The sequence below is a fragment of the Nothoprocta perdicaria genome, unplaced genomic scaffold, assembly GCF_003342845.1.
Source record: "Nothoprocta perdicaria isolate Ctin4 unplaced genomic scaffold, notPer1 scaffold_58, whole genome shotgun sequence".
Lineage (NCBI taxonomy): Eukaryota > Metazoa > Chordata > Aves > Tinamiformes > Tinamidae > Nothoprocta > Nothoprocta perdicaria.
In genome coordinates this window covers 2935193-2950828 of record NW_020455843.1, presented here as the reverse complement: position 1 = coordinate 2950828, position 15636 = coordinate 2935193, and the positions used below count along the sequence as shown (strand labels likewise).

General features: G+C 58.9%; 3 protein-coding genes across 3 annotated transcripts in view; 2 read left to right on the top strand and 1 right to left on the bottom strand.

Moving 5' to 3' along the window:
- LOC112955535 (homeobox protein not2-like) overlaps nucleotides 1–5106 on the top strand; it is a 15737-nt gene extending 10631 nt beyond the window's left edge. The window contains exons 2-3 of the mRNA XM_026048858.1: nucleotides 2946–3154; nucleotides 3604–5106. Coding sequence (XP_025904643.1) covers nucleotides 2946–3154; nucleotides 3604–3762 — 368 coding nt within the window. The 3' untranslated portion in view covers nucleotides 3763–5106. The remainder of the gene's footprint in view (nucleotides 1–2945; nucleotides 3155–3603) is intronic.
- A 973-nt stretch (nucleotides 5107–6079) lies between these two features.
- SMYD5 (SMYD family member 5) lies at nucleotides 6080–12278 on the top strand. Its single transcript, XM_026048857.1, has 13 exons — nucleotides 6080–6166; nucleotides 6411–6519; nucleotides 6878–7017; nucleotides 7376–7497; nucleotides 8153–8222; nucleotides 8630–8734; nucleotides 9537–9599; nucleotides 10027–10097; nucleotides 10177–10283; nucleotides 10758–10814; nucleotides 11292–11386; nucleotides 11496–11566; nucleotides 11718–12278. The coding sequence occupies exons 1-13, from the start codon at nucleotides 6080–6082 to the stop codon at nucleotides 11854–11856; spliced, it is 1236 nt and encodes a 411-aa protein (XP_025904642.1). The 3' UTR covers nucleotides 11857–12278.
- A 625-nt stretch (nucleotides 12279–12903) lies between these two features.
- Nucleotides 12904–14678, bottom strand: PRADC1 (protease associated domain containing 1). The gene is made up of 5 exons (XM_026048856.1): nucleotides 14636–14678; nucleotides 14252–14421; nucleotides 13968–14077; nucleotides 13562–13729; nucleotides 12904–13075 (listed from the first exon to the last, which is right to left on the bottom strand). The coding sequence occupies exons 1-5, from the start codon at nucleotides 14676–14678 to the stop codon at nucleotides 12955–12957; spliced, it is 612 nt and encodes a 203-aa protein (XP_025904641.1). The 3' UTR covers nucleotides 12904–12954.
- Between the last annotated feature and the right edge of the window lie 958 nt (nucleotides 14679–15636).

Genomic DNA, 15636 nt, shown 5'->3' with positions numbered 1-15636 from the left:
GGGCTCGAGCGGGGCGCCCCGCGCGGGTACCGCGGCGGGTGAGCGGGGTACCGCGTCTGAGCGGGGTGTGAGCGCGGTACCGTGTGTCCAGGGGGTGTGTGTGTGAGGGGGGTGTGCGCGGTACCGTGTTTCAGGTGTGTGTGTGTGAGAGGGGTGTGTTTGTGCGCGGGGCACCGTGTCTCCGTGTCTCAGGTGTGTGTGTGCGCCCCACGTACCGGGTCTCGGGGGGGTGTGACGGGGATGTCTGTGCGCGCGGTACCGTGTTTCGGAGGGGTGTGTGTGTGCGCGGTACCGGGTCTCGGGTGTGTGTGTGAGGGGTGTGTGCGCGGTACCGTGTTTCGGAGGGGTGAGTGGGTGTGTGTGTGTGCGCGGTACCGGGTCTCGGGTGTGTGTGTGAGGGGTGTGCGCGGTACCGGGTCTCGGGTGTCTGTGGTGCCTGTTCCCGCAGGGTTGTGTGCGCGGTACCATGTCTCGGGTGTGTGTGTGAGGGGTGTGTGCGCGGTACCGTGTTTCGGAGGGGTGAGTGGGGGTGTGTGTGCGCGGTACCGGGTCTCGGGTGTGTGTGTGAGGGGTGTGTGCGCGGTACCGTGTTTCGGAGGGGTGTGCGCGCGCGGTACCACGTCTCGGGTGTGTGTGTGTGTGAGAGAGGCACCTGTGGTGCCTGTTCCCGCAGGGTTGTGTGCGCGGTACCACGTCTCGGGTGTGTGTGTGAGGGGTGTGCGCGCGGTACCGTGTTTCGGAGGGGTGTGTGTGTGTGCGCGGTACCGGGTCTCGGGTGTCTGTGGTGCCTGTTCCCGCAGGGTTGTGTGCGCGGTACCATGTCTCGGGTGCGTGTGTGAGGGGTGTGCGCGCGGTACCGTGTCCCGGGTGTGTGTGTGTGTGTGTACACAGGTACCGTTCCCCTCGGGTGTGAGAGGTGTGCGCAGTGCCGGGTGTGCAGCGCGTGGTGTCTCAGGTGTGACTGTGAGGGGTGTGCGCATGCGGTACCGTGTCCCAGCTCTGTGTGTGTGTGAGGGGGGGGTGTGCATGGTACAGCTCCCCTCAGGGCTGAGAGGGGTGTGCGCACRCAACAGTGTGCCCAGTACAGTCTCAGGTGCGTGTGTGCAGCGCTGTTCCTGCGAGCAGTGCATGTGAGGGGTAGGTGTGCGTGGTACTGTTTCTCTTGGGGTGTAGGCACGGGTGTGCGGTAGCGTTTCAGGTGTGTGTGGATGGGGGTATGTGGAGAGGACTGTGTTTGAGTACAGGTGACGGCACGTTGTTGCCAAGTCCTCCCCGCACTGCACACAGGGCGCCCCTTTGCTGAAGTTGTCCCTGTCCCTGTGCAACTTTCTGGTGGTTGGGACTGCTCTGTGTGTTTGGCACCGTCTGCTCCCAACAACTGCTTGCACACCRAGTGTAAAAACACCTAATGAGGGAGAAAAAATACTGCTAGGGCTTATTTTTGAAGAAAAAAGTCCTTGCTCTGGAAAACCCAAGTCAATACAAAAAGTGGGGAATTACACTGTGGCTGTGGGTGATGCAGGCTTAATCCACTCTTTCTTTCTCTGTCTTTTAATTTAGCTGCTAGTAATACYCTAAATGCAAAAAATACTTGCTTGTTTTCCTCCTGAATTGCCTCAATTCAGAATAGCTGAAACTCTTAAACTCTCTTGAAATTAAATATCTTTCCGCGTTTGGAGCCTGACCCTGTGCTTGTTACCTGGGCAAAACTTCCAACCTACATCCAAGAATTCACTTTTATTAATAACTCAGATTTGGTGGTTGCTGGATTTAAAAACTATTTACTACCCTCCATCTATTTTTATTTACTTAAATAGCTATTTAATATATATTTATTTCTTATATACTGGGCAGCATCTGTGTTTTTGTATGCTCCTCTGTTGCATTATATCAAATACACAGATATAAAAATACAGTTAGACAACTTGCAAAGCTATTTCCATAGAGCATTTCACACTTGAAAGAATATTTGCTATGATCCAGGTATTAAAATTGCAGGGGAAAAAAGTGCCTGCTGAAATTATTTCAGTGAGGAGAACAGTTTTAAGTGCAACTGTGGCTGTTAAGCTGTCAGGTCTGTCACATAAATCCTTAATCACCTGCATAACTTCTACCCCACAGATGGGGAGAATGTTGTTAAAACATCAGTCATTAAGTGGGAGATAAGTCGCTGCTATGAATCAGCGTGATTTTATGTAATGTTTTCACAGACGTTAAAGAAATCTTTTCCGCTTGCCAAGATTATGTTGTAACAGTCGTACTAACAGTCAGATGGCTCGCATGGCTGTTGTATTCTGCTAGTTATGCTGTAAAAGAACCCCATTGCACCCCATTTATGCTGTAAAATAACTTGGGGTGCAAGGACCTCTGCAGGCTGTTAAATCCCAAGCCCCGAAGSAGACCTGGTGTTCAGGGCTAAGCCACGTTGCCTGCGGCTGTTTTTCCTTTGCAGCTGCTGCAGCTTGACCATTCGTGGCCTCCTGCAAACACACGCCTGGGTGCTCTGCTTTCTGCCCCGGGACACTGCTGTTGGCTGTAATAATTTAGAGTGAAACCTGCGAGTGTTTGCAGGACAAACACATCGTTYGAACAGCTTGATAGTTTTACCATCAGAAATATTTTGGTGCTGGTATTAACAAGTTTCTAACATGTATTTGGATTTGGTTTTTGTGACACAGCGACCACCTGTGACTGGTCATCTCAGCTGGGTAGGCAGGTCCCATTTTTAGGAGGATCCTTTTGGGCTGTTTCTGTTGCTTTCTTCAATGTTCTTTTATGCAACCTGTTGGAGCAGAGCTGTGTGTGGACCTTGATGCCAGCCGAAGCAAGCTGGGCTTGGTACTCAWTGCACCAAGTGTGCAGGGTGCTCTGGGCATGGGGTGTTTGCTGGGAGATGTGGAGACCTCCTTGATAGCKGCTTGTTGATTCCTGCTCCCTGCTTGCAGGTCTGGAGCTGTCCCACTGTGTAGGCGCTGGCTCCTTGGGCCCTCCTGTGCCCTGGAGGTCTGGGGGGCCCTGTAAGATGAAAAGGGTCCGCACGGTCTTCAAGCCAGAGCAGCTGGAGCGGCTGGAGCAAGAGTTCCTCAAGCAGCAGTACATGGTGGGCACGGAGCGAGTGGACCTGGCTGCAACTCTGCATCTCACAGAGACTCAGGTGAGGAGGAAGGGGAGCTGGTGGAGGTGTGAGATCCAGGATCTGGGCTCAGTCTGTGCTGGTTCCCCCTCTGTGAAGAAGCTGGAGGAGGATGTGATGGGATGTGATGCTGAGTGACCTGGGCAACTCTGCTGCAAGATAACTTCGAAACCATGTGGTTGAAGAGTCTTCTTTCGTAGGATCCAAGTAGGATATTCAGCTGTGGGGAAAAGGAAAGCAAACCAAGGGGATGGCACTGATCACAGATTACAGAGCCTACTGTGCTCTGTGAAGGGGCATGTCCCTTCTGTAAGGGGCTCTGGGGACGTATCTCAGAAGCAAGCAGCAGTACCCACCACTAGAAATGGGGCCCTGGACTTGCTGCCCAGCTGGGGACTCTGGATGTGCCATGGCCTGGACATGGTGTGTCCTGCGAGGCTCACTCTGCTCTTGTGCTGTTTTCCTGCTAGGTGAAAGTCTGGTTCCAGAACCGGAGGATCAAATGGAGGAAGCAGAGCATGGAGCAGAAGAAGGCAAAGCTGACTCAGTTTGGAGTGATTCAGCCTGCCACTGCGGACTCCACAGACATCAAGGACCATGAGGAGGACACTGTGGATGTTGAGCTTTGAACAGCTCATGAGATTCTGCTGCTGCTGTTTCAGAGCAAAAACTGTAAAGACTTTACAGCTCTGCCTGCTTGGTGGTGATATCGGGGATGCAGGCAGAGCTGTGCTTCTCTGGTCCAAAGCTCTTCTCTGAGAGCTGGAGCTACAGGACTAAACTGCTGTTGGCTGGGAGGAAATGTCCCACTTAGAGGCTCTTGTCTCCTAGCTGTGTTGCAATTSCTGAGGCTTAAGCACCAGGCTGGGAGTTCTGCCTCACGGTGCCCTGGTTGTGGCATGACAGCTGATCTTGTTTGCTCACTATTGAKGTGCCAGAAAGCACAAACCATTTCAGCAGAGAGGCTGGGGTGACAATGACATGGTGTCCCTGACTGTTGTAAGGGCATTCGAACACAGTGTTACTTACTTATGTGCCTTTGTGCTCCCAGGAGGGAGACCTGTGCTGGGGAGGTAGTTTTCTTCAGCTCAGTTTGATGCCCCTGTTTAACGCTTAGATCAAAACAAATCAGAAAGTTCCTTGATTCTACCCGCAAACTCTTGCGACGTTCTCAGTGAGATGAGCTGGGCTTGAGCAAACAAGCGAGCTGCAGGGCATCCCGCTGCCAGGACACCGGAGCTTTATCCCAGGTTGCGCCCCTGCCTTTCCTGTGCCCTTGACTGGATTTTAGCCCCATGCGGTTGCCATGCTGGGTCCCCAAGTGGCTGCAGAACCAGGTTCTGGGTGGAAGCCCCTGGTGTCCCTGAGAGCTGTGGGTGCTCTCAGCCTGCAGCAGAAGTGCCTTCTGTCCCGTGCACCCTTCGGTGTGCTCTTGCCTTTGCTTTAGCTTCCAAAACCCCCATGACAGAGCCCAGGGTGTCCCCCTGCCTTCTGGCATTGCCTTATGTTGCTCGGGCTGTATGCTGCAGAGCTGTAGGGAGCAGGACTTTCATGAAAAGGCATCTTTCAGACCCCTCTGATGCTTCACACAACCTTAATCCAGATTCAAATGCTGGGTGCCCTCCTCATTTTACACCACAGTGCCATGGGCAGCAGCACTGGTTGCTTTTGGCTCGCACATGTGCAACTGCACAGTGTGATTAATAACTGATTTTAGTGGATGGAAGGGCTTTGGGGGGTCAGGACCAAGCATCACGCTCTCCCTGATGTGTTTTAGTGATTCTTAGTGCTGGTGTCCCCACCAGCAGCAGCTAAGTGCTCTTAAGTGAGGCTGTCAGCACGTGGGCTGTCACCTTATCCTCCTAGGTTTACCAAGCATGATTTCACATGAGCTCAGGATAATTTATTGTCTCTTCATGACTTGGAATGCTACATATCACTTTACTSTTATATTGTTATTTATAGAAATAACTTTTTTTTTTCTTGACAGGTGTCACTTATTTATTTCCTTCTGTATCAATAAAAATCTAGTTTAAAAATGAAGAGTGATGGGCCTGAGTGGGGAGCTCCAAGTTTTGGCATCTCTTTGGTTTCCGAGCAGGTGTCTGGGTGGCTCTGCATGGGACGGGCACTGTTTTCCCTAAGAAACAGGGACTTAGGGCTGGTTTATCCATCCTTTTTTGCTGCATTTTGCCCTCTTCGGCTTTTGTGCCTGAGGCTTTTGGGGTGGATCCCTCATCCTCCTCACCGAGGGATGTGGGTAGGAGCTATGGTCAATCATGGGATTTGGGTGGGAGCTATGGTCAATCACGGGTCAATCCTGCTCATATCCATGTCCCATCYGAAAGCCGACAGTGACATCTAGTGACTCCCAAAGCCTCCGGCTCCGCTTGTGTGAAAACTAGGCATTTCCTCCCAAATCCCCGAAAATCTGTGCCAACTGCCTGTTGGGCCTGCGAGGTCTCATCCTGAATTAATGCAGATAAACRGATAAATGTATTTTTTTTTCTCTCTCATTTTAGTGGCCTTTATGGGCTGGCCTGCTGCCAATGGTGAATATGGCCTCCCCTCTCCCTGTACCTCCCCAAAGGGGTCAACCTCCCTTCCCTGCTCCATTGAGCTACTATTTGGATGCTGCCACCCAATCTCCCATAGTTGGGAGTTGGAAAATAAAAAATTAAGAAAAAAATAGACGATTTTTCACAGCGGGGAGGCCCCATTTTTGGGTACGGGGAGGGGGCGCTAAGATGGCGGTCGCCCTCCCCTTGCCCTGCGGTCCCCACAGGCACCATGGCGGGGGAGGGGGTGGCGGGAGGGAGGCGGCCGCCGCCAGCCCCTGCCGAGGAGGAGGAGGAGGAGGAGGAGGAAGGAGCGGCGCTTCCCGCCCCGTTCCCGCCCCCGGCGCCAGTCAGAGCGGGGCGGGAGGGGAAAAGTGGCCGCCCGAAAATGGCGGCCTCCGGGGGGGACGCGTGCGGCGGGCCGGCGGGCCGGGCCGGGGCGGCGGCCGAGGCGCGGTTCATCAGCAGCGCCAAGGTGAGGCCCCCGCGCCCGCCACGGCGGGGTTATCCCGTCGGGAAAGACCCCGGGAGCCGCCGGGGCCAAGGAGCCGCCCCGGGCGGGCGTCACCCCAGCTGCGGAGCCGAGGAGCCCTTTGGGCGCCTCCCTGCGTGAGCTTTGGGCTCCCTGTTTTATTTTTTTTTCCCCTTTTCTGTCATTTCCCTCACCCCTCTCCACCCTCCCCGTGCCCTTTCTCCTTCCTGCCGCCCTGGGCTCGCAGGGGAAGGGCCTGTTCGCCACCAGGAGCATCCGCAAAGGGGACACCATCTTCGTGGAGCGGCCCGTGGTGGCCTCGCAGTTCCTGTGGAACGCGCTGTACAACTACAGAGGTGAGCGGGGGGCACCCCTGGGTGCTTTGGGGGCCACACACGCGCGAGCCGGAGCTCTGCTGCGAGCCGGGTCTGCTCCACGTTGCTGCRTGCTGAGCTGCATCACACGGCAGCCACGTGAGGACGTTTTCCTTGTGCGTCGTATGGCCCCGAAACGCTTCCCGGCATTATAAAGACAGAGGATGAGGGCAAGAATTTGGAACAGCAGCAGAAATGAGGGAGCAAATGGAGAGGTGGAGCCCCCAGATCAGCGGTGGTGGGCAATACTGCCCATCCCGGCAGTGCCGGGTTATCCCGGGCCGCTTCCCTGTCGCTGGCCTCCTCTCTGAGCGCCCTCCGGGTGTGTTTTCCCCTGCAGCCTGTGATCACTGCCTGCGGGCCCTGGAGACSGCCGAGGAAAACGCCCAGCGGCTGCTGGGCAGGAGCTCCCAGGTGCTGCCTCACCCGGAGCAGTGCAGCATCCGCAAAGACCTGCACCAGCAGTGTCCCCAGTGCCAGGTACGGGGCTGTGGGAAGGGGCACGGTCTTACTGGGCCCGCGAGATCCTTTAGAGCATCTAGGCGAACACCTCGTCCCGCTTTCTGCCCCTAACGCTGCATGAGTTCATTCCTACAGGCTTCACTGAGCAACTTGGGAGAGTTTTCATCTCCTAGGGTGTTTACCATGGTGTGAAATCAGGGTCTGCTTTTCCCTTTTCCCTCTTGCAACTGCTAAAGAGCCTGGGCTCTTTACGGACAACCTAGACTGTCTAGGGGCAGCCCGGGCTCTTTAGGGGCAGCCCGGGCACGGTCCGTGTCCCGGCACCCGCTTTTCCCGCCGCGGTGGCTGACGGCGGGCGCTGTGCCCCTCGCTCCAGGTGACGTACTGCAGCGCGGAGTGCAGGCGGTCCGCGTGGGAGCAGTACCACCAGGTGCTCTGCCTCGGCCCGTCCCGCGAGGACCCCACGCACCCCCTCAACAAGCTGCAGGAGGCGTGGAGGTAGGGGACTGACCTGCCTGCTGCTCCGCGGCACCAAGACGTGGCTTTCCTGGCCTGGGTGATGACATGTTTTGGGGACACTCTTGGCTTTATAACCTTGCATGAGGTGGCTGGTGGGACCTGGTGGCTGGGGGATGCTGCTCCACTCTGAAGCCCAGGGCTGCCTCCTGTTTGACGGGGTCCCTGGCATGGGACTGAGCGATTCCCGGAGCAGCACATCCCTGCATCCCTTGCTCCTGCAGTTTCTCCCTGTGCCAGTACCTCTCCAGGCTCCCGCACATCTGCCTCGCAGCAGCCCTGYGGGTACCCAGAGCTACCCCTGCTTGCAGAGGATGAGATGGGCACAGAGAGGAGAAGCAACGGCCCCAAGCCCAAAGCAGGCACAAATCCCAGCTCTCGCTGTGCTGCTGGGCTTGGATGGGACCAAGATCTCTTCCCCCAGACCGTGTTTKAGCAGGATGCTTGGGGGCTAACAGCATGTTTGGTGCCAGCAGGCAGGCACAGGCTTCTCCTCCTTGCCCTGAGCAACCCCGGGCCCCTACACGGTGCTGCTGGGCTGGCTGCTTCGGTGTGACAGGCTGCACCTGCTTCCCACAAGCTTTTTCTTCCCCTATCAGTACTGATCTGCTTGTCTGCTTCCCTTTTATCCCTGCAGAAACATGCATTATCCACCAGAGACTTCCAGCATCATGCTGATGGCACGGATGGTGGCCACTGTCAAGCAGGTACGTCTGGGATGTGGAGCCAACGTGTGGTTTGCTCTTCCCCTTGTTCCCCAGGATCAGTCCTTCCTCTAGCACTTGGCAAAGCAGGATCCTGCTCAAAGAGGCTGCAACATTGAGTGACTCTTGGTCTTGGGTACAACAGGCAGCAGAGAAGGCTCCTGTGTCCTGAGCCAAGCAGGACTTTCTTTCCCTACTAGATAAACATACCTTTTTTTTTCAGAAACAAACCTTTCCCTTGCCCGTTTCTTTTGCCCAGCTTCACTCTGTGAGTGAATTACCACTGTGTGGATGTTTCTGTTGTGCCTTGGTAGCAGGCTGGGCACCTCTGAGCACACGGGGGACTGTCCCTGTCCCCGGCTGGTGAGGAAGGTGGTTAGTGCAGTGCACCTGCTTGACGTCCCTTTCAGGCCAAGGACAAGGACTGGTGGATCAAGGTCTTCTCCCAGTTCTGTAACAAGACAGCAAACGAGGAGGAGGAGATTGTGCACAAGTTGCTGGGAGACAAATTTAAGGTAAGAGCAGTGCTTGGACATACTGAGTACTGGGAACACCTGAGCCTGCTGTCTCCCAGTCTGTGGTTGTGGAGGCCCCATTTCTCCAGGAAAGCAAACAAGTTTTCCCTGTGGGTTTTGTGGACCTGCACACAGTGGGTCGCAGCACCCAGGGGTGCAGCAGTGAGCACACTGTCTCGGCCCCCCTGCAAGCTGAGCATGTGCTGGGCTGGGAGATGCTGGAAACCTCAAAATGGGGTTTCCAGTCCCACGAGGGACCCCAACTGAGCTGACAGGGAATGGGGCACTTAGCAGGCTAGGGGGGGTGCTACAGAAAATCAAGCTGGTAGTTTCTGTGACAGACATGCTTCTGCTTGGGAGTGAAACAGGATGATATTTTGCTGCTGAATGGGTGGATTTTGCCGATAAAATGAGTCAATTTTGCTGCTCTGAAGGCAGCAGCCTCCAGCCTTGCTGTAAGGGCCAGGGAACCTGAGCCCCATGGCTCTTGGTGGGCACTGAGCGTGACTCTGAGCAGCACCTCACAGAATCCCAGGATGGCTGGGGTTGGAAGAGACCTCTAGGGATCATCCAGTCCAACCCCTGTTCCAGCCAGGACACCCAGAGCATGGGGCACCCTGGTGCATCCAGGCGGATTTGGGAGATGTGCAGAGCAGGAGCCTCCCCAGCCTCCGTTGGCAGCCTGTGCCAGGGCTCGGGCATCCTCACAGTGAAGAAGTTCTTCCTCACATGTAGAAGGAACTTCCTATATTTCAACTTGCATCTCCCATCTCCCCGCCCTGACATTGCCCTCTCCCGGCAGGGCCAGCTGGAGCTGCTGCGGTTGCTCTTCACAGAAGCCCTTTACGATGAGCATCTCAGCAGGGTGAGTGGCGGCCTCCCAGCTGGGAGGGGGACCCGCGAGCCCCGGGGCTCCCCGGGGATCTGAGGTGCGTGTTTGGGCAGGGGGGCGTCTTCAGCGTGCGCTGATGGATCAAAAGGGCGGGCACAGAGGGCAGCTCCGAGGGCAGGCATGGGTCCCTTCGCAGGGAGACCCAGTGCTCACAGGTGCTCTCACCTGTACCTGAGCACCTCCCTCCTGAAAATCATAACAGAGCTTAAAATCAGAGCCGCAGATCCCGCTCCTCCATTTCCCCTGAAGGTTCTTGTCTCCAGTGGGTCACTGGTTGGAGCTGGGTGGCTGTGGGAGCCGTTCCGCCCCTCTGTGTGTGCCTGGGCCGTGGGGCGGTGTGTGCAGCTCTGYGTGGAGCCGCCTGCGTGCGCCTCAGCCACCCAGCCCTCTCCCTCTGCAGTGGTTCACGCCCGAAGGCTTCCAGTCCCTCTTTGCCCTCGTCGGGACCAACGGCCAGGGCATAGGAACCAGGTGAGGGGGCTCGCGGGACGGCTGGCGCCCGGGCGTCCGCGTGGCGCTGCCTCTGAGGGCCCCGCTGCCTCCCCGGCAGCTCCCTGAGCCAGTGGGTGCACGCGTGCGACGCGCTGGACCTGCCCATGGCGCAGCGCRAGCAGCTGGACGCCTTCATCGACCAGCTCTACAAGGACATCGAGAAGGGTGAGGCTCCGTGTGCAGGTGCCCAGGGCAGTTCTGCTCCCGGGGATGCCTCCGAGATTCCCTCCGGATTAGGAGATCCCTCCTTCCCCATCCACATGAGCCGCGTGGCTCCAGTGCCCTGTTGCGGGTCAGGGTTGTAGAGGGAGCCCAGGCAGAGATTCCAGCTTATGGCGGTGCCAAAGACCCGTGTACCCCATTTTGACCTGACTTAGGTTCCCTGCTTCGAGGAGCTGCTGGTGCAGCTGGGTGAGGGGCAAGGGGGCTTCGGCTTGGGCAGGAGGTGCAGATCTCCATGTTTTCCGTGCCCCTCGGCAGAGAGGGAATGGGCTTGGAGCCACCCCGCGGTCCCTAAACGTGCYGGCAGGACACACGTGTCCAGCATGGGCAGGCGTCCCCTGCGTCCCCCGCGCTGAGCGGCGTGTGTGGAGGAGCCAGAAGGGCCCTCGCCAGCCCTAACCCCTCTCTGTGCTGCAGAGTCGGGAGAGTTCCTCAACTGCGAGGGATCGGGGCTCTACGTGCTCCAGAGCTGCTGTAAGTAACGCAAGGACCAGCGGGAAAGCTAGGAGGGAGATGGGCATGGCCAGTGCTAGACTGTCTGTTGCCCTGAAAGCCTCTGGGTGGGATGGGATGGGATGGATCTCCCAGGTCTTTCCCAGCTCTGAGCCGGTCTTAGCTTGAACGCACCTGGACACCCTGGGAGCTCCAGGAGCTGCGTAGGCCGTTAGCAAAGGGACCTTCTGTGGCCTTGTTGAGCGAGTGGAGCTGGGGGAACCATCCRTGCCTCTGCCTCGGCTGGACCCCAAGGATGGAGGAGGCACTGGGAGCTGCYCGACTTCCCTCCCAAGCACCAGGAACAGAGCCGGGATGAGCAGGGCCATCCGGTGGGATCTGGTGGACGAGGCAGTCCCTGCAGGGCCAGGAGCAGTCCTGCTCCTTGTGCTGGGGGCTTCGGGGTCCACCCATCCCTTTTCTTGGAGGCCTCCCCACAGCTGAGCCCTGTCCCTGTAGGCAACCACAGCTGCATCCCCAATGCCGAGACCTCCTTCCCGGACAACAACTTCCTGCTGYACCTCACGGCTCTGGAGGACATCGAGGCAGGAGAGGTGAGGCCGCCAGGCCCGGGCAGCCTCCCGCCTCCGCGCAGGAGACCGGCTGCCCGGCCCGACCGTGGGGAGCAGGGCCTGCTCCCAGCCCGGCCCCTTTATCCCGCAGGAAATCTGCATCAGCTACTTGGACTGCTGCCAGCGGGATCGGAGCAGGCACAGCCGCCACAAGATACTCAGGTGAGGGCTGCTCGGAGGGGACAGGGCGCCCGCGGTGGCACCGGGGCTTACACGGAATGAGGGGCTTTGGGGTCCCGGGGGTCTCATCTCCGAGTGAGGCTCTTCAGATCCCATCTCTTACCCAGCTCTTCCCCCCTCTCCTGTGATCCAGGGAGAACTACTTGTTCACCTGCTCGTGTCCCAAGTGCCTGGCGCAAGCCGACGACGCCGACGTGACGTCGGACGAGGAGGAGGAGGGTGAAGGYGAGACGGATGATGCCGAGCTGGAGGACGAGATGACCGACGTGTGATCCCGACGTGTGATCCCGCGGCCCGGAGGCAGCAGGAAGGCAGGGAAAGGGGGAGCCCTCCGCAACAGAGCAGCTTTACTGCTGGGACCAGGGCTGTGCCGGGGGCGCGGGAGGCAGGTCCTGCTCCCGCCCATCCTTGTCGTGTGCTCTGTGTGTGCGGAGCCATCCTGGCCTCCCCGCGAGCACACACGTGTGCGTGTGTGTGTGTGTGTGTGTTTGCGCACGAGGGTTACTATTTAATGTCTATATTAGCACTATGTCCACGCTACGGAGCTGAGGCCCTCATCTGTCCACTCCATTCCCTGCCTTGGCTTGGGTGCAGCGAGCAAGGGCTGAAGCGGCCGYGGGGATGGGGTGGCTCCATGGGCGAGCGGAGCAGGGCAGGGCCCTCCCTGCCGCTGTGTCCCTGTGCTCTGCGCACGCACACGAGCAGCCCTGGCACCTCCGGAGGTCTCACCGGAGCCCTGGGCTTGTCCCCAGCTGGGGGCTGAGGGAGGACGCAGCGGGGAAGCAGCCGGGCACCCCTGCCATGACCATCCCTGTTGTCCCTGCCACTTATCCCCAGCCCTGGGGTGCCCCGCACCTCGCGCCCTTCCGTGTTCGTAATAAACTGAGTGGTGCAAAGCGGCGCCGCGTCCTCCGTGCCGGTGGGAGGAGCGGGGGGATGTGACACGGGGACGCAGCGAGGGCCTTTGGGACAATCCCCCAGCACGACCCCGGGGGCGGCGGAGCCGCGCGGCAGCAARCAGGGAACAAGCAGAAATTCTCTAAAACCTCTTGAGACTCGAGTAGCTCGGACAAAACCACGGGGCCGTGGGGCGAGCGCCGCTCGAGTCCGGGCCCGGGGCGGCTGCGCCCGGTGGTGCTGGGTGGGCAGCAGCGCCCAGCGCTCCGCAGGGAAGCGGCAGCCCCGGCCCGTGTCCCGGGCCACCGCCTCCCTCCCMTGCAGTCCCCACGAGGGCGGTTCGGTGCCGCGCTGCTCGTCCCGGCACTGGACGGTCTTCCCGCTGCTGAGTCCGGGCACTGGGATCCATCGCGGAGGCCCTTTCTTTCCAAGCCGCGCCCTGGGAAAAGCTCCCGGGATCCATGGAGCCGTCGCTACCAGAAGGTCCAGGGGGGCTGCATCATCTCGTACGTCGGGATGCTGGTGACGTTGACGGGGATGGAGATGACGGCCCAGGGGAGCCCGTGCTGCTCCAGGGAGCGCCGGATCATGTACCTGCGGGGACGGAGAGGGGACAAGTCCCCATGAGCTTCCCTGGGCACAACTAGCACCAGCTGCCAACAAACTCCAGGAGAAACACCCTGCATTACTGAGAAACATCCTGGGTTATGGAGAAACATCCTGGATTATGGCTAACCGTGCTGAAACCCGGCTCACAAGGCACGGACTCCCCGTGCGGCTCGCATGGGGACTGGGGAGCTTCGGGGGCACAAGGGCACTCAGCCCCTTGCCCGGGACCTTCCACATCTGGGAAGTCCAGAGCATGGCCTGACCAGAGCGGGATCCCCAAGAGATTCCCAGAAAGGCTGTCATGAGCCAGGAAAAGCTGCACGTCAGACTGTAAGGCCGAGCACAGTGGGTGACATGGAAACCTTCAGCTCGCACACGGGACGATGCCGCCTGACCGGATCAGCTCCAAAGTCCGCCCTCTGTATCCCGGCTCGGTATCCCACTTCAGCACGCCGCAGCGCCGGCACCTACCCATCCCTGCCGAGCAGGAAGAGCGCGGGGATGTCGGCCGTGCGCCGCGTGCTGTCCTGGATCATCTCGATGTAGAAGCTGTCGTTGTCGTAGGCGTTGTCGGCGATAATGACCGCGCGGCCCCCGTGCTCCTGGATCACGCGYGTCTTGGACAGGAACGAGCAGCCCCTGGCACGCATGGAGCTCGCCAGAAACGCCCGAAACTGGGACTGCTTCCAGCCTTTTCCAAGCCCTCCTAATCTTTGACACTGGGTTTTAGCGATTGTATTACACAAATTGTGGGTGAGGGGCTTTTTTTCCCACAAAATTGGGCTTTTCCCAGCGTGGGGTTGCCTGTTTGCTGTGACACGGCCCCGCCACGTGCTGCCACCCCGCTGTCCCCTGCCCGGCGCGGCCCCGCACCTACCCGCGCTCCACCAAGGCGATCTGGTCCTGGATGAAGACCCCATTCCGGAGCTCCCCGCAGGCCTCGGGAGGCTCCGCCGGGACCAGGTGGATCTGCTCGTACCTTGTGTTCTCCCAGGAAGAGACGGGCAGGGCTCAGCCGAGAGGGCCCCCATGGAAGGATGTCCCACGGACCCCCCGAGGGGACCCCATGGATGGAAATGAGGGAAAACGAGGCACAGAGCCACCTGCAAAGCCGCGCTCGGCCGGGAATGGTGATCCCAAGGAAAACCCTGTCCTACTTACAAACACTCCACCGAAATCCTTGGCCGGAGTGGCCGTGAAGATGTAGCGGATGTCGCCGGGACTCAGCACTTGGAAGTACAAGTATTCATGGATGCGCAAGGCTGCGGGTGCACAGGGAAAGATGAGAGGCAAGGAAAAGGCAACGGAAAATCCCAATGCGCAGCCGCAGCCTCTCAACCCGGGGAAGTGCCTCCCGGTTTAACCCTATTTAGCGTTTTTGCAGCGTTTCCAGGCCTGGAGGTGTCAGGCAGGGAAATGCACCCGGATTGAGGCGCTGGGAGGGGAAATGCACCGAGCCAAGGACACACAGAGAGCAAACGCACCCGGATTGAGATGCACAGCGGGGAAATGCACCCAGATGAGGGATCTCAAAGGGAAATGCACCTGGGTCGAGGTAGCCCAGGGGGAAATGCACCTGAATCCGCATGTTCCAAGGGGAAATGCACCCAGATTGAGGTGATCCAGGGGGAAAGGCCCCCGGATCTGGGTATCCCAARGGGAAATGCACCCGGGTCAAGGTGCCCCGGGGAGAAATACACCCAGGTCGGGCTGCTCGAGGGGAAATGCACCTGAGTGAGGGACCCCGAGGGGAAATACACCCGGATGGGGGTATCCCAGGAGGAAATGCCCTCRGATTGGGATGCTCCAAGGGGAAAGGCGCGTGGATCGGGGTGTCCAGGGGTTAAACATCCCCAGATGCAGGTGTCCCATAGGGAAACATGCCAGGATGGGGGTGTCCGAGGGGAAATGCCTCCGGATCGGGGTGTCCCAAGGGGCAACACGCCCGGATGCGGGTGTCCCAAGGGGAAACGCGCCCGGATCGGGGTGTCCCAAGGGGAAACGCGCCCAGATTCAGGTGTCCCAAGGGGAAACGCGCCCGCATCGGGGTGTCCCAAGGGGAAACGCGCCCGGATTCAGGTGTCCCAAGGGGAAACGCGCCCGGATCGGGGTTTCCAAGGGTTAAACACCCCCGCATGCGGGTGTCCCAAGCAAATGTGCCCGGATCATGGTATCCCAAGGGGAAAGGCCCCTGTCCCGGGGTATCCCAAGGGGAAAGGCCCCTATCCCGGGCTATCCCAATAGGAAAAGACCCTGTCCCGGGGTATCCCAAGGGGAAAGGCCCCTGTCTCGGGGTATCCCAAGGGGAAAGGCCCCCGTCCCGGGGTATCCCAAGGGGAAAGGCCCCTGTCCCGGAGTATCCCAATAGGAAAAGACCCCGTCCCGGGGTATTCCAAGGGGAAAGGCCCCTATCCCAGGGTATCCCAATAGGAAAGGCCCCTGTCCCGGGGTATCCCAATAGGAAAAGACCCCGTCCCGGGGTATCCCAATGGGAAAGGCCCCTATCCCGAGGTATCCCCGCGGGAAAGGCCGCGCGGGCGCCGCAC